The 23,531-nt window shown below is 49.8% G+C and overlaps 1 protein-coding gene across 6 annotated transcripts; it reads right to left on the bottom strand.

The window, feature by feature from the left end:
* Positions 1-4,650: 4,650 nt before the first annotated feature.
* LOC105734167 (endogenous retrovirus group W member 1, envelope) lies at positions 4,651-22,866 on the bottom strand. Of its 6 annotated transcripts, none has more exons than XR_010342090.1 (4): positions 21,535-22,343; positions 20,607-20,714; positions 14,161-14,379; positions 11,433-13,908 (listed from the first exon to the last, which is right to left on the bottom strand). XR_010342090.1 is itself a non-coding variant. In XM_064375056.1 (4 exons), exon 4 carries the CDS (start codon positions 13,709-13,711, stop codon positions 11,984-11,986), a length of 1,728 nt encoding a protein of 575 aa, XP_064231126.1. In that variant the 5' UTR covers positions 13,712-13,908; positions 14,161-14,379; positions 20,607-20,714; positions 22,438-22,866; the 3' UTR covers positions 11,433-11,983. The 6 variants fall into 6 exon arrangements, 5 of the variants coding, with proteins under 5 accessions (XP_012332346.2, XP_064231126.1, XP_064231125.1 ...); XM_064375056.1 differs by lacking the exon at positions 21,535-22,343 and adding an exon at positions 22,438-22,866; XM_064375055.1 differs by lacking the exon at positions 21,535-22,343 and adding an exon at positions 22,438-22,866 and having other exon boundaries at positions 20,607-20,699.
* Positions 22,867-23,531: the final 665 nt, after the last annotated feature.

The following is a 23,531-nucleotide window of genomic DNA, read 5'->3' as shown; positions in this document are numbered from 1 at the left end:
TCCCTCTACAGGGGATCACAATTCCTCATCAGTAATGGAACAAGGCTTAATGGAGAACGAGTGTGTTCCAATAACAGAAGCAGGTTTCAAAAGGTGGGTGATAAGAAACTTCTGTGAATTAAAAGAACTTGTTCTAACCCAATGCAAAGAAACTAAGAACCTTGAAAAAAGGTTTGATGAAATGTTAACGAGAATGGACAATTTAGAGAGGAATGTAAGTGAATTGATGGAGCTGAAAAACACAACACGAGAACTTTGCGAAGTATGCACAAGTTTAAACAGTCAAATTGATCAAGCAGAAGAAAGGATATCAGAAGTTGAGGACCAGCTCAGTGAAATGAAATGAGAAGACAAGATTAGATAAAAAAGGATAAAAAGGAATGAGCAAAGTCTCCAGGAAATATGGGACTATGTGAAAAGACCTAATCTACATTTGATAGGTGTACCTGAATGTGACGAAGAGAATGAATCCAAGTTGGAAAATACTCTTCAGGATATCATTCAGGAAAACTTTCCCAACCTAGCAAGGCAGGGTAATATTCAACTCCAGCTAATACAGAGAACACCACAAAGATATTCTTCAAGAAGACCAACCCCAAGGCACATAATCGTCAGATTTATTAGGGTTGAAATGAATGAGAAAATACTAAGTGCAGCCAGAGAGAAAGGTCAGGTTACCCATAAAGGGAAACCTATCAGACTTACAGCAGATCTCTCAGCAGAAACCCTACAAGCCAGAAAAGAGTGGGGACCAATATTTAACATCCTTAAAGAAAAGAACTTTCAACCCAGAATTTCATATCCAGCCAAACTAAGCTTTATAAGTGAAGGAAAAATTAAATCTTTTGCAAACAAACAGGTACTTAGAGACTTCACCACCACCAGGCCTGCTTTACAAGAGCTTCTGAAAGAAGCACTATACATATAAAGGAACAACCAATATCAGCCTTTCCAAAAATATATCAAAAAGCAAAGAGCATTAACACAATGAAAAATTTACACCAACTAATGGGCAAAACAGCCAGCTAGCATCAAATACTAGTATTAAACATATATATTCTAATTGAATAAAAAGCCAAAACCCATTGATATGCTGCATCCAGACCCATCTCACATGCAACGATACACAAAGACTCAAAATAAATAGAAGGAGGAAGATTTACCAACCAGAGAGTAAAAATAAACAAATAAACAAAAAGCAGGAGATGCAATTCTCACCTCTGATAAAGTAGACTTTAAAGCAACAAAGATCAAAAGAGGCAAAGAAGGACATTACATAATGGTAAAAGGATCAATGTAAAAGGATCAAGAAGAGCTAATGATTCTATAGATCAACAAGACAGAAAATTAACAAGGATATTCAGAACTTGAACTCAGACCTGGAACAAGTAAACTTAGTAAACATTTATAGAACTCTCCACTCCAAATACACAAAACATACATTACCACCTCACACCTATTCCAAAAGTGACTACATTACCACCTCACACCTATTCCAAAAGTGACTACATATGGAAGTAAATCACTCCTCAGTAATCGCATAGCATTTCATAGGTTTAAATGAAATATTGGTTGACTGCTTGTTTGTTATTTTTTTCCCTTATTCCTTCCTGTCTACATCATTAAGTATAATTATTGGTATAAAAGAGGTTTTCAATACCCATTACTAAACTGCATTCTAGCCTGGGCAAGAAAGCAATACTCCCATTCTCTCTCTCTCTTTCTCTTCCTTTTTCTTCCTCTTCTTCATTCTTTTTTTTCTTTCTTTCTTTCCAAAAAAAAAAAAAAAAAATGAGGGCCAGGGCCGAGCCTGGTGGCTCACACACACATACACACACACACACAAAAAAAAAAAAAAAAAAAAAGAATGGGAGAGGAGACCACAGCACAGTGCGCTCATAAAGTAAAATACTGGACCCCAAACAGTGTTTGCAGAAAAGTGATTTATTTAGGTAGAGAAACAGAAAAAGGAGAGGAAGAGAGAAAGCTTTCACGAGAGAGTGTGGAAGGGGACCCCAGAGGGCAAATCTGGCCGGGTATGGGGACAAGAACTTTTAACCTGGGAGGAATTTCCTTCCTCTTCAAGCCCTGCGGCCAATAAAAAGAGTTCCTTTAAACTTCTGCTGGAGTGACTGACTTTTGACCCTTTCCCACGTGTGAAAATTAAACAGAAACCATTAAATCTCTTGGATGGAGAGAGATGGGAGGGGGATATGGCACTGGAAGTTTTCGCCCTTAAAACTACGCCCCCTTGTGGACCAGGAAAGAGAACACATTCCCTCATTTCCCCCTTTGAACAGGAAAATTTAACTTCTGTTGGAACATGGGCGTTGATTGCTTTTTAACTACTTTTTGCTGAAATGGGGCATAGAAGGGGTCCTGCAGTTGAGGTTTTCTTTAGAGGGGAGGCTTTTAGGGGTACAGGTTGATTTAGAGGTTTACGATAGTGCTTACTAGCCAAGGACATTTGGGGTTTTGGAAGAAACAAAGTGACAAGGTGGTTAGAGATGAGAGGCCTAGAGGCCAACGAACATAGAATGGTTATAAACGAGCCTAGGAGAGAAAAGAGCCAGGACAGTTAGTTGGTAAACAAGCTTCACGATACTGTTTTTTGAAGGTTTTTAGCCCTGTGTTTGATTCCTGAGTTTTTTAACTTTGTTTAAAACAACACTTAACTGGTTTACAAAGTAGCAGCATTTTTTTTTTTTAGAAAGAGACAGGTTTCCTTTCCACTATGAAGAGGATAATTGGAGTCTGAGAGTTATTTTGGTTGGGCCAACTTTTTTTTCTACTGCCTGTAGGGGGCAGAGTTTGGGCATTCGGGTAGCCTGAGATGCTCTGGCTGTTTTGGGCCTCCCTGGCTTTTGCTGGGGTACAGGAACTGAGGGGCCCTGGTTGGCAATGGTGGAGGTAGCTGCCACAGGGAGTCCCACATGCGGAGGTAGTTTTGAGGAGGGCTGAATAGGGTATAGGGTACAGGCCTGACAGAGCTGGGGCTTATTCCTTAGGGAAAAGTTGCACATAGGGGACCTTAAACCATTTACCCTTACTTTACAATACAGGTTTAATTGTAGAATAGTGTTATAGTTTATACTTTTCTTTGGAGGCCAGGTTTTTTTTTTAAAGGTTGTGTGTTAAATTAGTTTTAATCTTTTAGTATACACTTTAATGGGGACTTGACTTAGGGAAGATTGGCACTCATTTGACATTGAACACAAGGAATGCAAGCATCTCCAGTTAATACTTACAGCCGCTTAACCCGAGGTAAGATACTGGTAATGGAGTGATCTCCAGTTAGTATTTTGAAATTCTGGTGCCCAAGATGCGTGATTATTTTTTTGGGGAGGCCTTCCGTCTACTGGATTTGAATCATGCCTACCAGCGTTATGGGACCACTTACTGTTCGCATGACCTTCAGTGACCACTACAGAAGCACGAAAGGACTGCTGGGTTGAGTGGTTTGTACCAGCGCGCCCCTGAACCAGGCCAGTGAGCCTCGCTCAGGAGATGAGTACCAATATTTTCCAGTAAAAGTCCAATTTACACAGGCCAATTTATAAAACTCCCCTAGAAGGGTAGACTTCTAGGCGTTCTGGAAGAATTTCACCTGACAAGAAACCCAAACAGCACTCAGAGGGTCAGAGGAATGCAGTTTATTACGCCAGCGGGCCCAGAAGGTTCGTACTCAAAAGTCTGGACCCCGGCCTGAACCAGTACACAGCTTTTATAGTTTAGAGGCAGGGGAAGTAACTCAAAAGTTTTAGGCAACGTGGCAGTTTTGCAAGGGGCTTTTCAGTTAGTAAGCAGGAAACAGATGTACAAAACACAGAAGCAGATAAGCGCAGTTGAGGCAGCTAATGTGGGCCCTCAGGAAGTTTTCTTCACAGGCCTTTCCCATCTCATTCCCCACTCTGATGCTCTTTACGTTCCACGTGGAGCATCGCTCTTTACACTTCAGTGTCTGTGCTTAGCGGCTTGTTCCCTCAGAGGGCTAGCAACTGGGTGGTTGTCTGTCTGATTACCACGGCTCCCATGAAGCGCCGGAGTATGTTAATCAGACAGAGACCGAAGGTAAGGGCCAGGCAGATTATCAGTAGAAGCCCCAGGAGAGGTAGGGCCCAGTGGATCCAGGTTCCGAGCCCTGGGAAGCTCCAGTAGCTCTCCGATTCTGTGCGCCGCCTTTCAATGCGGTCCCTTACCTCTTTAAGTTTTTCTCTTATTACTCCTGACCGATTGACATAGTAGCAGCGCTCTTCCTGTAGGAAGAGGGAGGTAGCTCCCTTCTCTGCCGTAAGTCAGTCCAAGGCTCTGCGGTTTTGTAGTTGGTTCTGTAGGGGGACTAAGGAGTCGGCCACCCTTTCCATGTCATCGAGTTCCAGGGACAGTTTATGAAAGAAATGGGCTGAAGTGCCGATAGCTCCTATTTCGGTACCTATTCCGGCTGCTATGTCAGTTCCTTCCAGGAGGGGAAGTAATATAGCCCGTTTGGACCGGTAGTGAGGATTTAGAGCCGTTTTGATATCTTGGTCAGTGGCAACTGAGATTTCTGCGGTCAAGAATGCCCAGATACACACCCCAGTCCAGTTTGCATCTAGGCAAGTGTATGCCTGTCTGTCACAGACAAAGAAAACGCCGGGGGGGCGCACTGGGTCTCCATATTGGAGAGGGAGGTAGTTGTACAAGGAAGGCGTGAGAGGTTGCCGACTGGCAGGTTTCCTTGGAGGCTCTGGACACAGGTAAGGTTAGCTTCTGACTTTATGAGTACGTTTTCAGCTACCGGTCCCAACAGGGCTGTCCGACTGACTCCTGCCCAAGAAAGATTCCAATTGTTGGGGACTGGAGTAGCCATAAATAACCCCTGTTGAAGGGGGAGGCATAGCCAGCAGAGCTTGGTGAGATTGGTTTCCCTTTGTATATACTGGTAAGTTGTGTTCAGGACTCGGGTTAACTGGGTATCAGTTTCTAAGGGCTGTGTTAACTTTCTGATTGTTGAGAGATTTATGCCTTTATGGGGTTCAGATGTAGCTTTGGCCAGGTTACTGAGTTTCTGCTGAGTTTGTTGTATGAGTTTTTCTCTAGCTTGGTCTTGGACCTCTCCCCCATCAGAGCTGCCCCAAGTAGTGTTATAGGTCCAACACTTGTCCTGGCCTGTATACCGGTTTCCTCTTTGGGGGCAATCTGGCCTTGTCATTTTTCCTGTCCAATAGGTTTTGGAGTCTATGGTACTAGTACAGAGAGAGGGGGTGGTTTGAGTGGTTCCAGAGTATTGAGTGTTATAGCACCTCTGGTCCATTCTGGAATACACTGTCATGGATTGATATCCTTTATAAATGGCATAACACCCTGTTGGGCAATTTCGGTGTGCCTGGCAGGGGACCCACACAAGGAGAAGGGCAAACAACATATTATACATTAAACCCAGCATGGACAAAAGCATTCACGGCCTAGGGGCTTTGAGAATCAGCAAGCAGGGAGTAATACAAGTAGAAGAAGTAAGAATTGGGTTATAGCAAATGCTTCTTGCCACATGGAGTCTCCTTAAGCTTTAGCCGTGCATTGACTAGTCAGCTTCCGGTTGTGTGACTAGAGCAGGGCTTGACAGGTCCTCAGGATTTAGCTCGCCTGAGCATGATCTTCATAGGGTGCTGGGGGTCTGGATGCACGGTCTACAGGTCTGGCGATGTGTCTGGATGGGCCCTCTTGACTCTGGAATGGTGAATCCACGGAACAATTCCTGTAACTCTGAGAGCAGTTGGAGTGACAAGGACTATAGTATGGGGCCCTGTCCAGACAGGCTGGAGGGGTTCTTTCTTCCAATCCTTTACCCAGACTTGGTCTCTGGGTTGGAAGGGATGCACCGGATTGGCTAGGGAGATGATGTTCTCTCCATTACAAACCGGTTGACCTGGGACAGCACCTTCCCCAATGCCTGCAGCTGAGATGTTATGTTTATTTCTCTTACCTGTCTGAGGTCTCCCCACTACCTTGCTGATTAAGTGGGGAGGCCTCCCAAAGAGAATCGCAAAGGGTGAGTAGCCGGTGGGGCGTGGTGTGCACCGTGACCACAGCAGGGCTGGGGGAGCATATCTACCCAGGAAGCCTAGGTTTCTTGATAAGAGCTTTGCCAGCGTAACCTCTAGGGTTCCATTCATGTGCTCCACTTTCCCTGAACTTTGTGGCCTATAGGCTATATGAAGTTTCCATTTGATCTTGAGTGTGCTGGTAGGGGGTTGGATGATCTCCACAATGAACACTGGCCCATCGTCACTGTGTTAGGTGAGTGGAAACCTGCATCAGGAAACAATCTCATGGAGTAGGATTTTCACTACTTCTCGAGACCTTTCAGTCTTGGTCGGGAGTGCCTCAGCCCAACCTGTGTATGTGCATACGAGGACCAGTAGCTATTTGTACCCTTTACTGGGCTTGATTTCAGTGAAGTTCACCTCTATGTCTTCAAAGGGGTAACTTCCCACCCATTGCACCCCTGAAAGGGGCCTCAGCCGCTGTGTGGGGTTGTTCTTGGCACAGGTTAGGCACTGGTTACTAACTGCAGCACAAAGTTTAGGGAGGTATGCAATGTAGTAATATCTGTTGAGTAGGGTTTCCAGGGCAGTCTTGCCTAGGTGGGTGAGACTGTGGCACGGCGTAATGACAGTATGAGCCAGGTTCTTGGGCACCACAGGTCTGTTGTCAGGGACATCCCCCCATGCTCTGTTTTGCCCCCTCCTCCTGTGCCCATTTATGCTCCTCCTTGGAGTACTCTGGCCTTTCCAAATCCTTGTGAAGCCAAGGGGTGACTGTAAATAAATGGGCAGGGGTTTGTGCGGGATCTTCCTGCATCGCAGCTGCGTTAGCTTCTTGGTCAGTCAGCTGGTTTTCTGTGGCGATGAGATCCGTTCCTCTTTGCTGGCCCTTGCAATGTATGACAGCTACCTCTTTGGGTTTCCAAACTGTCGAGGATTTCATCCTTGTTTTTGATTTCTTTTCCTCCTGCTGTTAGCAATCCTCTTTCTTTGTATATTGCCCCGTGGATGTAGATGGTTGCAAAGACATACTTGGAATCAGTGTAGATATTGGCCACTTTATTTTCTGTATGACACAGGATAAGGGCATATAGTTCTGCCCGTTGCACTGACCAGCCTTTGGGCAAGGGAGCTGCCTCGATCACTTCGGTGGTAGTGGTGGCTGCATATTCCGCATACCTCTCTCCATTCTGGATGTAACTACTTCCATTGATGAACAGGTATAAGTCTGCTTTTGAGATTGGAGAGTACTTGAGGTCTGGCCGACTAGCGAAAACTTCGTCCACCACTTCCTCAGTCGTGGTCTGGGGCTCCTTCTTCTGTGGGCCAGAATGTGGCCAGGTTGAGGCCACGCAGTTTCAATGGTGACCTGTGGGTTCTCACATAGCAGTCCTTGGTAGTGGGTTAAATGGGCATTTGAGAGCCAGCGATGTCCCTGACTGTTCATGAGGGTGGGGCACTTTGATATGGACAGTCTGGCCCAAGGTCAGCTTGTTAGCTTCCTTCATCAGAATGACCGAGGTGGCTAAGGCTCAGAGACCAGGGGGCCATGCTGACACCACTGTATCTAGCTGTTTAGACAGATATGCCACTGGTCTCTGCCAAGGCCCAACAGTTTGGGTGAGGACCCCGAGCACCATTTTGTTCTTCTCTTGAATGAATAGATTGAATTCCCAGGTAACATCTGGAAGACCCAGAACCAGGGCACTGTGATTAGTGCTTTCATTTACTGGTAAGCCGTGTCTTAGCTATTACCTCACTCAAGGGGTCTATCTTCCAGCCCAGTTAGTGCCTCATAGAGGGGTCTCGCTATGTCCACAAAGCCGGGGATCCATATGTGACAGAAGCCTGCTGCTCCAAGGAACTCTTGGAGTTTTCGCTTGGTGTTGGGAGTGGGCATGGAGCAGATTACCTTTTTCCTCTCTGGTCCCAAGAACTGGTGGCCTTTGGTGATGACGAATCCTCAGTACTGTACCTGTTGTCTACAAATTTGAGCCTTCTTCCATGAAACTTTGTATCCCATCTCTGTGAGGAGTTGCAGTAGCGCCTTGGTTCCTTCTCAGCAGCGCCCCCATCTTCTGCTGGTGAGGAGGAGGTTGTCCACATACTGTACCAGTGTGCAGTTGAGGTCCTCTCATGGGAAGGCAGCTGGGTTAGTGGCGAGCACCTCACCGAACAGGGTGGGAGAGTTTTTGAATCCATGGGGTAGATGAGTCCAGGTCAGTTGTGTCTTTGTGTCTGGGGGTCTTCCCATTCGAAGACGAAAAGTGGCTGGCTTTTTGATGCCAATCAAAGGCAGAAAAAGGCATCCTTTAAGTCCAAGCAAGTGAACCACTCAGCCTTGAGGGAGGAGCTGACCCAAAAGAGTCTACGGGTTAGGAACCACCAGGTGGAGAGTGACTGTGGCACTGTTAACCACTCTCAGGTCTTGCACTGGGTGATATCCCCCGCCAGGCTTTTTCACTGGCAATAAAGGGTATTCCAGGGAGACTGGCATTCGACCAGGATCTCCTCCTTTCTGAGCTGCGAAATGTGTTCCTGAATTCCCAGCTGGGCCTCTTGAGGTATTGGGTATTGTCTCTGCCTAACAGGGAGGACTCCAGGCTTGAAGTCAATATTAGCAGCACACTGGCCTTAGCCATTCCTGGAGGGTTCTTTTCTTCCCAAGCTGCCAGGAAGGCATCTTCTGGCCTCTCAATGGTGTGCAACTTCCATTCATTTTCACATGGAAGAGTGACTGCCAGGAACAGGCCCTTCTTGGGCTCACCCAAAGTCAGACTCACTGACTGTCCTGGTTCAAAGGTAATCTGCACTCCCAGTTTACTCAGCAGGTCTCTCCCTAAAAGGGCAACAAGGCATTCTGGTAGGTAGAGGAACTCATGGCATATCTGGCATCCCCCTAATTGACATATTTGGTTTTGGCAGAATGGCTGGGGTTCTACCTGGCTACCTGTTGCTCCCATTATGGCAGCCTTCCTGTCGCCAAACAGGGCAACAGGAGTGGTGACAACCAAGTACTCTGCCCCGATGTCTACTATAAGTTATTGGGTGGCCCCTGACTTTCATCTTGACCATGGGCTTGCAGGGGCCAAGTTTTATAGCGCCTGGCCTGTCCTAGCCAAACTGATCAGGTGGGCTGCGTTAGGTTCTGGCTGGTACTTTGCCTTTCCTCTGGGGGGTGCCCTGCTTGAGGTTGCCCATTTGGGGCACTTGTTCTTCCAGTGCCCCACCTCTTTGCAGTAGGCACATTGATCAGGCTGTAAGAGAGGGCGTTCGGATATCCCCACTTTGCACAGGGGACCCAGGCACTTAGTTGGATCAGGGTAGCTGAGAGCTGCTGCCTAAAGTGTCGCCTTCTGCTTCATCCATTTGTCTGCCTCCCTTTGTACTTGTAGGTCTCAGTTCACATAGACTTTATTGGCAACCTCCAGCAGCTGAGTGTCATTCATTCCTGCAAAGCCCTCCAGCTTCTGCAACTTGCGGTGAATGTCCAGAGCTGACTGGGCAACAAAGGTGGCATTAACCATCCACATGTTTTCCAGTGCCTCTGGGTCAAATGGAGTGTAAATCCAGAACCTTGCAGAGTTGCTTGTAGAAGTCACTGGGGGTCTCGTCTGGCTTTTGAGTGACTGCTGCAGTTTTTGACACGTTGGTTGGTTTTCTTGCTCCCTCCTGGACCCCTCTAAGTAGGGCCTCCTAGTAGCGCTGGAGGGAGGCTCTCCCTGCTTTAGTGTTAAAGTCCCAGTTTGGTTTAATGTCAGGTGTGGCCTCTACAGCCCACCAGGCCAGGTCCAGGGCCCCCACTGGGGCCTGTTCTTCCAGCCACTTACGGGCTTCAGTCAGGATGTGCCTTGGCTCTTCTGTGTTGAACAGTGTGAGGAGGAGTTGGTGACAGTCATCCCAGGTGGGCTGGTGTGTTTGGAAGATGGATGCTAAAAGGTCAACCAGCACCTGAGGCTTCTCCGAATACGCCAGAGTGTGGTGTTTCCAATTCAGGAGATCTGCAGTACCGAAAGGCTGGTAGTAAAGGATAGGCCTCCCTGGCTTGACCGTTCCATCAACTGTCGCGGTGTGGGGGGCACCAAGTTTCCCACAAAGGCATCTGGAGGGCTGGTGCTGGCTGTGAGGACTGAAGGAGCCTGGCTAGGGGTGTTCCAGGGCACAGAGGCTCCAGATTGGCCATGCCAGGCTCGGCGACTTCCACTGACGCAGGAGGCATCTCAGGCAGATTGGGAGGGACTGATGAAGGGAATGTATGGAGGTGGCGGGATCTATTCCTCAGGGTCACCCTGGTGGATAGGTCTTTTGGGCTCCTTAGTCACCTGAGCCACAAGGATTTTGCACTGTCACTTTTTTCCAGTGCAGAATCAAACTGAAGGTGACAAAGTTTGACTACCTCCAGCCAGGAGTCGATATAAGGGAATTGGTCTGGGTGTCAGGACTGCTGGTCACGGCTTGCCAAACAGCCTGAATGGTAGAGACATCTAAGATTCCTTCAGATGGCCAGCCAACATTGAATGTTGGCCACTTCACAGAGAGTTTTTAGTCTTCCCAGTGTCATTTTGACCCCATAATCTCTGGAGAAGCCATTTCTAAAGTTATCGACCATACAGTCTGTAAGGGTTATTGCCAAGTTTAAGATGAGGAAACTGAGGCCAGTATAAGAAAATTAAATGCCAGGTTATTCAGCTCCTGGGCGAGGTTCTGTGGTCTGGGGAAGGGGGCCAGAGAAGTCGCGCTGACTTCCTGGGGCATGGAGTTTTTATGGCTATGAGGAACGAACAATGGCAGGGCATTCTGACTGGCTCCGGGGGAGTCGGATTGGGACGGGCCGGGCCGCTGTTGGTTGTCGGGTTGTTGGGTGGGTTTTCTAGTGCAAGAGCCAGCCAGGGTTGCATCAGCCGGAGCTTTTTGGTTTCGGTTTCTTGGCCCTGGGCACTGGTTTCCCAACGTCACAAGGTACTCCGAATGAGGCTGCCAGCCTTACACAGTCTAAGACAGTGGGTTTGGACTGGCCTGGTCCCACGACCCATGCTAACCCTTGTATGGTGGCACAGGATGAAGACAAAAACATGGGGGTGTCCTGTGAGGGACCACTCAGATTCCTGCCTGGCTATGTCCCTCACGGTAACTTTAGGCGCCTCTTAACATTGGCAGGTCAGTATAATCCAGTCAGTATAATCCCCTGACTTGGAGTGAGTCTAGCTCGATGCTGCCATAAGCCTTATGAAGTCACCATGGAACCGCAGGTTGGGGCCTACTCGGCCTCTGTAGTTTGTACCATGGAGACACAGACCAGAGTTTCAGAGGCAAGCCCCTGAGCTCTGCACTTTCACTCACACACAGAGGTTACTGTAAGGGTTATTGCCGAGTTTAAAATGAGGAAACTGAGACCAGCATAAGATTAAATGTGAATTTATTAAGCTCCTGGGCGAGCTTCTGTGGTCCGGGAAAGGGGCCAGAGAAGTCGCACTTGACTCCTCTTGGACATGGGTTTTATAGGGAGTGGAGGTGTTTTGATTGGTTGTGGGGAAGCAGGACGTGGACAGGGCAAGCTGCCATTGGCAGGTAGGTGGGATTTCTGGTGAGCGGGCCGCCCGGGGGAGTGGTACTTGGACGGGGCAAAATGCTACTGGGCAGGTTCTGGCGGGGCTTTTAAATTTTGGCGGGGTTCTTCAATGGCAGGCTGGGTGCTGAGTGCAGAGCCTAGTGTTGAGTGCAGATTTGAGTACTGAGTGCAGAAGTGGGCGTGGGGGAGTTACGTGGTGGAGCTAGGTGCTGAGTGTAGGGCTTGGTGCTGGGCATGGAGTGGTGACGTAGTTTCTAGGCACGGAGAGGGGTGGGCATGTCCGAGCTCCCGGCGAGGCGACCGGCCTTACATTCTGACCCTTTTGATGATATAGGACGCCGCTTCTTTCTGGCTACTTCCTGCTTAATAGGGACGGAGTGAGGGAGAAGGGTCAGTTGGCTGGTGCCTCGGTTGGCAGTTGGACATAAGGGTGAAGCATCTGATTTACGGCCACCCTGGAAATTTCCCTCATGTGGGCCTGTAAAAACCTGAGGAAAAAAGGGGCTAGCATTAGTAGAAGACAAATTGTGATGATGGGGGTTAACCAGGTAAGTATGGGGGATTGCCACCAGTTGGGAGGCGAGACTGATGTATTTTGCTTTTTGCGGAGATCTTCCTGGAGGCGATAGAGAGCGTTGACGTTCTCTTCTACCAGGCCTGTTTCATTGATATAGTAGCAGCACTGTTCCTGAAGAAATAGACAGGTACCTCCTTTTTCCGCCGTTAGTAGGTCAAGGGCCCGAAGGTTTTGGAGAGTTACCTGGGCCAGTGACGTGATTTGTTGCTGGAGGGAGGCCAGTGAGGCAGCTGATGCTTCAATGGCCACACGGAGCTTGTCTTCCAGTTGAGCAGCTGAAGTGACACTGTAGCCCATTGCTCTGCTTCCTATTCCAGCAGCCGCTAAAGAGGATGCTAAGGAGAGGCTGACTACTATTGGGAGGAAGACAGCTCGTTTGTCTCGGTGAGCAGGGGGAGGCGTAAGGAGAGATAGGAGCTCAGCTTGCCCGTATACCTCTAACTGCGGGACTAGAGTAATGGGCACACAGGGGGAGGGGAGGGAGGCATTTATAACTTTGGTCAGGGTCCCATTACACCAAAAGTATCCTCCTGGAGGCGCATAAAGGGTGGATTTTACTTTTACAGTTGTGTTGCAGCTGGAGCTGTTGGCTGTTCCATAGCAGAGAAAGAGCTTTTGGGAGTGCACCTTGAACAGCGGGATCCCCGTTAGGGTGGTGTCAGGCCCCGTAGATGATCGTGACAGGTTGAACCCGGTCCGGAGGGGAACTGCGGCTAAGGGGGGTTTGTTAAGGGAGGCACACAAAAAGCAATTAGTGAAGTTCATGGCTTCGGTTAAGCTTATTATGTTAACACCTTGCTGTACTAGCGTTAACCATGAGAAAGGTTGGGGAGTGTTGCTCGAGGGCCTGAGTTGGTTAGTTAAGGTGGCCTCATTCTGCAGGATGGTGTGGCCTAATGAGTCGAGTCGGTCTACTTCCACTGGCACAATGCGGGTATAGGACCGAAATATTAGCCACGTACCACTGGGATGGCTGTCTGTAAACTTGGTGTATATTTTACCTGCAGTTCCCTTTTCCCATCGGCCATCCCAGGGATCGTGGATAATAAGGGACACTTTACCTTGGTTGTCGGCGACGAGCATTTCACTTTTTGGGGTAGTGTCTGTTCTGAAGGTTGTGTGCATAACACAAGATGCATATGGGCATCCACCATAGGTAGTGTTCCACAAATGACAAAAATCCTTGGTTTGGTCATATAGAAAGCAGAGGCCAAAGTTATTCCAGGAGTTTTTAATAGTATTGGCCTTGGATTTTGGGAATTCAAATTTTATGGCTGATTGGCAGCCTGCGGACTGGCAATCTGCTTGAGCAATGTATTGGGTTTTAGTGGTGGGGCCTTCTGTCCAGGATTCCTGAAGGTAGAACCGCCAGACATAGTAGGGGTTGGCCTTAAGAGGGGACACAAGAAGGATTGTTAGGAGGAGAATTTGAAGGGTTAGGAGTTGACAGGCAGGGGCCACGGGTGAGGCAAAGGTGAGTGGGGCCCAGGGATTTGGATTTCCACTGATTATTTTGAGGGGCCATCTTGAGGTGGGACACATGATACCACAGAGTGTGACCCAGGAACTTGGCGGCCTTGGGGGTGGTTAGGATAACAATGTGGGGTCCCGACCACCTCGGCTGCAGAGATCCTGGTTTGAGCTCCCAGAGGAGAACACTGTCACCTGACTGGAGAGGTGCTGCCAGGTGGGAGTCTCCAAGTCCTGGAACAACGGGGAGAGTGCGATCCGCGTGTTCCCTGAGTAAGTGGCGGAGGAGAGAGAGATAAGGGAGATAGGAGGCTGGGGAGGTGGTTGCACTGGGAAATTATGGGAGACCAGGAAAGGCCGGCTGTACAGCAATTCAAAGGGGCTGAGGCCTGTTGGCCCCCATGGGGTGGCTCGGACCTGGGCTAGAGCAAGAGGCAGGAGTGTGGGCCAAGAAAGTTTTACCTCGATGGTAAGTTTGGCCAAATGGTCTTTGAGGATGCCGTGAGCCCATTCAACTTTACCTGATGACTGAGGGTGGTAGGGGATGTGTAGTTTCCAGGAGATGTTGAGTGACTTGGCGACTAGCTGGACCACTTGAGCTGTAAATGCTGGATCGTTGTCTGACTGGATGGTTGCAGGTAAGCCGAGACAAGGGATGATTTCCTGAACTAAGAGGGAGGCCACCGTGTCTGCAGTTTCCCTGGAGGTGGGAAAGGCTTCAATCCATCCAGAAAAGGTATCTACAAAGGTTAGGAGGTAGCGGAGTTTTTTGTGAGTGGGCATATGAGTAAAATCAATTTGCCAATCCTGGGCCGGCAGGTTGCCACGCATCTGGTGGGTGGGAAACTGTGGCCTTAAGCCTCCCTGAGACAAGACCTTAGAGCAAGTAACGCATGTTTTGTGTACCTGTTTAATTGTCTGTTGTAGACCTGGTGAAAAAAAGAGGGGCTGCACAAGGCGGTGCAACGCCTTGGGCCCTATATGTAAGGATTGGTGGATTTCAGCAATAATTTTAGGGGCCTGTTCCTGTGGAAGGGTGATCCTGTTGTTTAGGAAGATCCAGCCCTGATTAGACTCAGTTCCCTCACTTAATATGAGGGCCTGTTTTTCCAACAGTGAGTAAACCGGCGGCATGGCCATGGTGAGGAACAGGACCGGAGTGGGGCTAACCTGGTACTGGTTAAGGATTTCGCTGGCACATCTGCCCTTGCATTGCCCTGGGAAACAGCATCCTGCTGGGCCTGGTGCCCCCAGCAGTGGATGACAGCAACTTCTTTGGGCAGTGACAGGGCCTGCAGGAGATTTGGGTAGCATTGACTATGGGGGACCCCTTTGTGGTAAGGAATCCCCGCTCTTTCCAAAGGGCAGAGTGGCAGTGGGTAATAAGAAAAGCATACTTTGAGTCAGTATAGATATTTGCTCGCTTTCCCTGTGCTATCATGAGAGCTTGGGTTAAGGCAATGAGCTCTGCTTTTTGTGATGTGGTTCCATTGGGGAGGCGACATGCCTCGAGGGTGGCTGAATCTGTGACTACTGCATAGGCCACTTTTTGTCGCCCCTCAGCTGTCACTATTGAACTCCCATCTACATAAAAGGTAAGGTCAGGGCTAGAGAGAGGAAGGTTAGACAGGCCCTCCCGAGGTTTAGCAAATGCATCTATTAGTTCAGGACAGGAATGGGCTGGAGAGGGGGAATGAGATGGAAGGGGAAGCAAAGTAGCCGGGTTGAGTGGAGAAGTGGAATGAAGGCTGACTGAAGGATTTTCAATAAAAAGTAGATGAAACTCCTGTAGGCAAGAGGGTCCTAGGTGAGCAAGAGATTTGTGAGAAAGAAGGTCGGTGAGCTGATGGGGAGAAAACACTGAGATGGGCTGGCCCAAGGTAAGTTTTAGGGATTCCTTGGTGAGTTCTGTTGCCACTCCCAGGGCCCGCAGGCAAGGCTGCCATCCCCTGACCATGGGGTCCAGTTGTTTTGATAAGTAGGTTACTGGACGGTACACAGGGCCCAGGGGTTGGGTTAAGACCCCAACCACAATTCCCTGTTTTTCATCAGTGAACAAGTGGAAGGGGCAGTCGAGATCTGGCAGTTGGAGAGGGGGTGCCATGGACAAGGCAGTTTGTAGGGTTTTAAAAGCCTGTTTTACTACCCTAGGGTGGGAGAGGGGTCCCATGTGTGTGTCTTTAGCAGCTACATACAGAGGTTTAGCTAGAGAGGCAAAATTAGGTATCCAATGGTGGAAGAATCCTATAAACCCTAAAATGGAGAGAATTTGGTCAGCCATCTCCGGAGGCTGTAGCGAAAGGAGTGCCTTTTGGCGATCTGTTGTTAGGCTTTTAGTTGTAGGGGTGAGGCAAATGCCCAAGTAGACTACTGAGGTGACTGACAACTGTGCCTTGGAGGGAGATACCTGGTACCCTCGAGATCCCAGAAAGTTAAGGAGAGTGGCGGTATGCTGTTGAGACAGGGAGAGGGAGGGGCTACAAAGTAACAGGTCGTTCACATACCGAAGGAGGAGACTGGGTTGGAGGGGGCAGGAGCTAAGGTCAGCTGCTAAGGCTTGTCCGAAAATGTGGGGGCTGTCTCTGAATCCTTGGGGCAGGACCGTCCAGGTGAGCTGTTTTGACAGCTTGGTGTCCAGATCAGTCCAGGTGAAGGCAAAGAGAAAGTAAGACTCAGGGTGTAGAGGAATGGTAAAGAAGGCATCCTTGAGGTCAAGAACTGTAAAATGGGAGGTAGTGGAGGGAATGTTGGATAGCAGGGTGTATGGGTTGGGGACTACAGGGTGGAGGGGTACCACTGCCTCATTGATAAGGCGTAGGTCTTGAACTAGGCGGTAGTCGCCGGACAACTTTGGACCGGTAAGACAGGAGTGTTGCAAGGGGAACTGGTGGGGATAAGGAGTCCCTGGGCTAGGAGTCGGGTAATGATAGGCTTTAGGCCCTGGCGGTGGGTTTTTGAGATAGGAAACTGGGGACGTGAGGGAAAGTGGGTAGGATTTTCGAGAAGTATCTTAACTGGCGTGTGATATCTGGCCACTACAGGCTTGGAGGTGTCCCATACCAAGGGATTAACTACATTAGGAGGAATAGGGGGTTGAGGCGAAGGGTCAAGACCGGGTGTGGTGTTGGTTAAGAGTGGCAAAATGAGGAGGGCTGGTGATGGGCTTGAGTGTTGGGGGGCCAGTGAGTTGGAGTGTAATCCCCACAGTTTGGAGAATATCTTGTCCTAAAAGGGGAACTGGGCATGAGGGTATGATTAAAAAGGAGTGGGTAAAGAGGTGTCCCTCGAGGACACAGACCAAAGGATGAGTTTGATTAGGAGAGGAAGGCTTTCCATCAATTCCCATGACTGAAACCTGGGAAGGTATACTAGGTTCTGAGTCGGAAGGCAATACAGAATAGGTAGCCGCCGTGTCCATTAAGAAGGAAATGGACTTACCCGCTACCTGCAGCATTACCCTGGGCTCGGCAAGGGTGATGGGGGTTCTCGAGTCTGGGCTGCGTCAGTTGTCCAGAAGGCTGAGAAGTTCTGTTGAAGGGATTGCTTCCTGCAGACTGGTCTGCCCCTCACATAGAGGTGTGGGGGGTGAGCCCATAGTCCAGGACAGACAGTCAACCTTCCAGTGTCCAGCCTGTTTGCAGCTTGGGCAGGGTCCGGGAGGTGGATGAGGACAGGGGCACTGCCGTGCCCAATGTCCCTCTTGACCACATTTGAAACAGGGCCCGCGTGGGGCCCTTGAAGAATTTTAGGAGGGTTTTGATGGACCCCCTCCACTGGATGTTCGGTGGGCTGCCGGCCTCAGGGCTGCTACAAGAGCTCGGGTTTGGAGGCTTACCTTCTGCTGTAGATGGGCCTGTCGGGTGGCCTCAGCCTTTTCCTCTCGGCCATTAAAAACTTTAAATGCCACATGTTTACCAGGTCCCGTATGGGAGTTTGGGGACCCTCCTCAGCTTTTTTAAGTTTCCTCCTCATATCAGCCACCAACTGGGAGATGAAGTGGGTGGCTAGGACTGTAACCCCCGCTAAGGAGGCTGGATCTAGCCGGGTATGGAGGATCATAGCATGAGTTAATCGGTTAAGGAAGGCGGCTGGGTTTTCATCAGGTCCCTGAGTTATTTCCCTCAACTTGTCATAATTAACTACCTTTTGGGCTGCGCTTTGCATGCCCGCTAGGAGGCACTGTAGCATTTGGTCTTGGCGGTGGTGGCCATCTTGACCAGTCTGATAGTCCCAATTAGGGTCGGTCTCAGGGACCACCGCCGCGCCTACTGGCATTTGATTGTTTGTGAGATGTACCTGATCAGCGTGTGTTTGGGCTGCTGTAAGAATGCGGTCACGCTCATCTGGAGTAAGGGTAGAGGACAGGATTACATAGGTATCATGCCAGGTGAGGTCGTACGCCTGGGTGAGGTAGCGAAATTCCTTGGTGTAAGCAGTAGGGTTGGTGGAGAATGACTCTAGGCATTTTTCAATGGCTGATAGATCGGAGAGGGAGAAGGGAACATGCACTTGGATGACGCCCTCTGCTCCAGCCACCTTGTGGAGGGGACAAAGGAGAGAGATTTTGTCGTCAGGAGCACAATGCGAGTGACTGTGAGCACTAACAGAAGTCAGGTTGGGATTAGGAGGGGAAGGAGCTGGGGGGGTTGAGGTTCTGCATAGGGTGGAGGATTATTGGGTCAGGCGGGCAGAACGGAGAGTTCCTCAGGTGGGTCGGGGTCGGAAAAGGAAGGGGAGGAGGGTGGAGGGGCTGAGGGTGAAGAGGAAGTTTCTTTGGCTAGGAGCACCTGAGCGGTGGTGCAAGAGGAGCAGAGGGTGGGGCGGGAACGAAGATACCAGAAAGCCTGCCCGTAGGGGACCTCTGACCATTTACTATTTTTTTGGCAAAAGTTGTCTAAGTCTGTCAGGACACTGAAGTTGAGTGTGCCCCCCGGAGGCCACTTAGACTGGTTGTCTAGAGGATACTGTGGCCAGGCTACTGTGGAAAGGAAAAGCAGCCTCTTCTTTTTTATGGAGAGGCCCAGTTTGGGTAGGTTTTGGACCAGACATCCCAGTGGCGACTTGGGATCTAGGCGGGACTCCTGATTCCCCATAGTTGGCTTTTGTCGGGTAGTCGGAGGTGAGGAAGTGATGTGAACAGGTATTACACCCAACACGGGCAAAAGTATTCCTTTCCTGGAGGGGGTGGCTGAGAGAACTTACAGGCTGCAATGATTATAATAAGGAAGAAGATAAAAAGAGACAGGGCTAGAGCTATCTGCCACATGGAAGTGAGACTTCAGTGGTAGAAGAAGAATAGGAGGAAAAAAGAGAACAGAGTTATTTCTAGGGGCCTGAATTCAGTAAAGGTCCCCTGCAGCCAGTGGTCTGTTACCCACTGTAGAATATCTGCTACTTTAAGGGAAGCAGGTCTAAACCACTGTACATCGGCTAACAGGACTTTAACAAAACTGGCGAATCTACAAAAAAGACAGAACCACATTTAGGATTGATGGATGAGGTATGGGTGCCTCCCAGATGGGAGACCAGTCTGATGCCTTCCCGGCCACGTCCCCAAAGGGATGTTTCAGGACATCTTGGTTAAGGTGTACCCGTATAACCCCCAGGCCTGGTCACCTCAGAACTTTCAGTCCAGAGGTGAATCACCATTATGCCTTATGACGTCCCCGTGGAACTGCGGGTTGAGGCCCACACAAGCCTAACGGCTATGGGACTACACATAAACTCACTCACTCACTCATGCCAGGGGTAGGAAGAGAAACTGAAAGTACAGTTACTTAATTAATGGGAATTTTTATGCCAACGGGATGGTTTGAGATGAACATTTTGGTGGCGTAAGCCAGGGGTTTGATTCTGCTGTGGGGTAGGGCCCGGGTTTACAAACGGGGCTTCTGATTACCCACACCTCAGCCACTGCTGCGGAGATGGTCAGAAGAGTGGCTCAGCATCCCGGGCCATGCCACTGAACACCGGAGGATACGAGAGGGTTCAGGAAGGCGGGGACGTCTCCCTCAGATTCCTGACCCTGAGAAACCCCTCATGGGGAGAAGACGAGTGTAGGGACATCTCCTCTATGCTCAGGTCCTCGAGACGAGGCTGGGGCCCCAGGCCCACGGTGAGAGACAAGAAGGAGTCCCCAGCATGGCCACGATTACGAGCAGGGAGTCCAAGAGGCAAGCAGAGGGAGGGGTTGTGGGCAACAGAAGTCTTACCTTGTGGCGGAGCGGCTCCCCATTCTGGCTTTGAGTGGAGGAGTCAGTTTCCCCCAGGAGGGGTCTTATAACTCCTCCCGGGTTTTGGCACTACTTGTAAGGGTTATTGCCGAGTTTAAAATGAGGAAACTGAGACCAGCATAAGAAGATTAAATGCGAATTTATTAAGCTCCTGGACAAGGTTCTGTGGTCCGGGAAAGGGGCCAGAGAATTCGCTCTTGACTCCTCCTGGACATGGGGTTTTATAGGGAGTGGAGGCGTTTTGATTGGTTGTGGGGAAGCAGAACGTGGAAGGGGCAAGCTGCCACTGGCAGGTAGGCGGGATTTCCAGTGAGCGGGCCGCCCAGGGGGAGTGGGACCTGGACGGGGCAAAATGCTACTGGCAAGGTTCTGGCGGGGCTTCTTTTAAATTTTGGTGGGGTTCTTCAACGGTGGGCTAGGTGCTGAGTGCAGAGCCTAGTGTTGAGTGCAGATTTGAGTGCTGAGTGCAGAAGTGGGCGTGGGGGAGTTACGTGGCGGAGCTAGGTGCTGAGTGTAGGGCTTGGTGCCAGGCGTGGAGTGGTGACGTCGTTTCTAGGTGCAGAGGGGTGTGCGTGTCCGAGCTCCTGGCAAGGCGACCGGCCTTACAGTTACAACATTCCTGCCCTAGGCGGGCAGAATCTACCTGTGATCTCTATATGGAGACCCTGGAAGGTGATCAAGCTCCCCTTTCATCCATAGACAGGCCTGTCTAGGGTCAGGTCCTGGGAACTTACCTTGTCTGAGGTCTTCCGTTGTTCAGTCCATCCCCCTCCACGAGTCCGGTTGGCAGCAAGATGGGTGGCAATGCTGGAGCAGCAGTTCCCCTCCTGGAGAAGGAGACCCTGTTGAAATGCACGGCGCGGGGGTGGGGGATGGGGAACAGATGCGCCACCTGCCCTTTCCAATCCCAAACCAGTGGCTCAAGGGGCCAGCGTGATTGGGTTTCCCGGTCAGGGAACCAAATGTTCTGGAAGACTTTCACCTGACAAAAAACCCAAATGGCACTCAGAGAGTTGGAGGCAGGCTGTTTATTATGGCGGCAGGCCCAGACGGGTTTATACCCACAAGTCTGGACCCCGACCTGAACCAGTACACAGCTTTTATAGGTTAGGGGCAGGGGAAGTAACTCAAGGTTTTAGACAATGTGGCAGTTTTGCAAGGGGCTTTTCAGTTAGTGAGCAGGAAGCAGATTTACAAAAGCACAAAAGCAGTTAAAGGCAGTTGAGGCAGCTAATTTGGGTCCTCAGGAAATTTTCTTCACAGGCCTTCAATCTCATAGGGAGGGGCTATTAGAGCACACAGATTGAAGAAGGCAGGCCCTGCGGCTGAGGCCAGAACAATACCCATAGGACCCAGGCCTCCTTTTCTTTAACCCATTTTCCATTGTAAGAAAATGCCCTTAGGGATGTGAGACCTGTCATTAACTATTTGGGCCCTGGAACTGGTTTAACTATGAGCTTTAAAATGCAAAAATTTTGCGGTAGAGAGAGAGCCAATTCTAAGCAAGACAAATTAAACACAAAACACAAAGTTCCATAACGTCTAGCTTTTGAATTTCCCGAAAGGTCCCAAATTCAAGGCTGGCTCTACCAGGGATCTGAACCAGCAACCCTGCAATTACTAGCGCTGCACCTTAGCCTCTTTACCATTTTGGCAGCTTACATTAAAAGCCAAGCTTGAGGTTTCCGTAAGCTTTCCTGAATGAGAATGCTGCCATCAGCAGCCGTGCAGGGAGGGAGAAGTCCACCGTGCCTGAACTCCGGAACCAGGATGCGCTCAAAGGGGAAAAAACTATGCACAGCTGTGAGGCTGAAAACCGCGCTGGACCCACAGCCAGAGGCTGTTTTTTTCCCCTTAGCCGCAGTCTTCTCACAGCCTGCCTTGCCGCTGTGATTTAAAAGCGCGTTTGCAGCGGCTGTCGTGGGCCGGCCTTGAGTTTCGGGAACCGTGCCCCGCCCCTGCGGCTTTTGTTGCCATGTTGAGCCGGCCAGAACCACGTGCGCGCTTGGGCCACTCCCCAAGCCGTTGTCCACAAAGGGAGCCAGGCCGGCAGGCGAGCGTCCCTGGGGGAGACTTTTACACTCCTGCCTGCCGCCGGGACACCGGAGAGGGCTGCCAGAACCATGCGCCAGGCGGCCGGCAACCCGGTCCCAAGCAGGCTCGGTTTTACACAGGTTCATCCCGCCCCTTCCCTGCTGTTTTTCTCCGAAACGGGGGGCGGGGGAGTGCTGCCCTTTCCGTCCCACAGGCTGCCACAGATTTTTGTCCAAGAGATAATAGCCAAAAGATAGAGAAGGAGAGGGAAAGCAGAGAGCTTGGAGAAAAAACTGCGCTTTTAATTCTGGCTGGCCCGTGCTGCTTAAAGACGCGCTGGGCCGGGCTTCTGCGGTTTGGCCACACCGCTCCGGTGTTCTTAAAGAGACAGGACAGAGGAGGGGGAGGTTGCAGTGAGCCGAGGTCGCGCCACTGCACTCCAGCCTAGTGCCTGGTGAGGGAGTGAGGCTCTGTCTCAAAAAAAAAAAAAAAAAAAAAAAAGGACAGCAGAATGGGGCCGGTTTTACTTACAGTTTGAAGTCTTCTTCTCCTGGCTTGCCAAATGTTGGGGTTTTGGGGTTCAGGGGAGCCCTTAGCTCCCCTGAGAGGATGTTTCTCCAGGTTCTTGGTTTATTACTTTTTTAAGAATGAGAGAGGAGACCACGGGGGCTGCACCCATAAAATAAAATACCGGACCCCAAACAGTGTTTGCAGAAAGTGATTTATATAGGTAGAGAAAGAGAAAAAGGAGAGGAAGAGAGAAAGCTTTCACGAGAGTGTGTGGAAGGGGACCCCAGAGGGGAAATACGGCCCGGTGTGGGACAAAGACTTTTAACCTGGGAGGAATTTCCTCCCTCTTCAAGCCCGCCAATGAAAAGAGTTCCTTTAAACTTCCGCTGGAGTGATTGACTTTTGACCCTTTCCCACGCCCGCCAAAATTAAACAGAAACCCTCACATCTCCCAGATGGAGAGAGATGGGAGGGAGGCACGGTTCTGGAAAGTTTTTGCCTTTAAAACTACGCCCCCTTGTGAACCCGGAAAAAAAACACATTCCCTCAGAAATAAGTGAGAAGGTTGGTGATATTTTGTACACCCCATCCCATAATTCATAAAACCCAGGAATAGTGAGGGTTTCCTGCATAACTCGAAAAGGAAGCTTTCATTGGCTAGGCACGGTGGCTCACGCGTGTAATCCCAGTACTTTGGAAAGCCCAGGCGGGTGGATCACATGAGGTCAGGAGTTTGAGACCAGCCTGGCCAACATGGTAAAACCCCCATCTCCACTAAAAGTACAAAAATTAGCTGGGCATGGTGGTGCGTGCTTGTAATCCCAGCTACTCCAGAGGCTTTGGCACGAGAATCACTTGAACCCAGGAGGTGGAGGTTGCAGTAAGCCGAGGTTGTGCGCTGCACTCCAGCCTTTGCTACAGAGTGACACTGTGTCAATAAAAGAAAGAGAAAGTAAAGAAAGGAAGGAAGGGAGGGAAAGAAAAGGAAGTCCACTTATTTGCATAAGAAACATAATGCATGAAAGCTCCATCTCATCAGCAATCTGTGAGAATGCAATCTGGGAGAAATCTGCAATGGTTGTAGTCCAAAATTTAACAGTGCTTTGTCAAATGGA

The sequence above is a fragment of the Aotus nancymaae genome, unplaced genomic scaffold, assembly GCF_030222135.1.
Source record: "Aotus nancymaae isolate 86718 unplaced genomic scaffold, 86718_ANA_hifiasm-v0.15.2.pri h1tg000011l, whole genome shotgun sequence".
NCBI classification, from domain to species: Eukaryota; Metazoa; Chordata; class Mammalia; order Primates; family Aotidae; genus Aotus; species Aotus nancymaae.
This window is presented reverse-complemented; position numbering and strand designations above follow the sequence as displayed.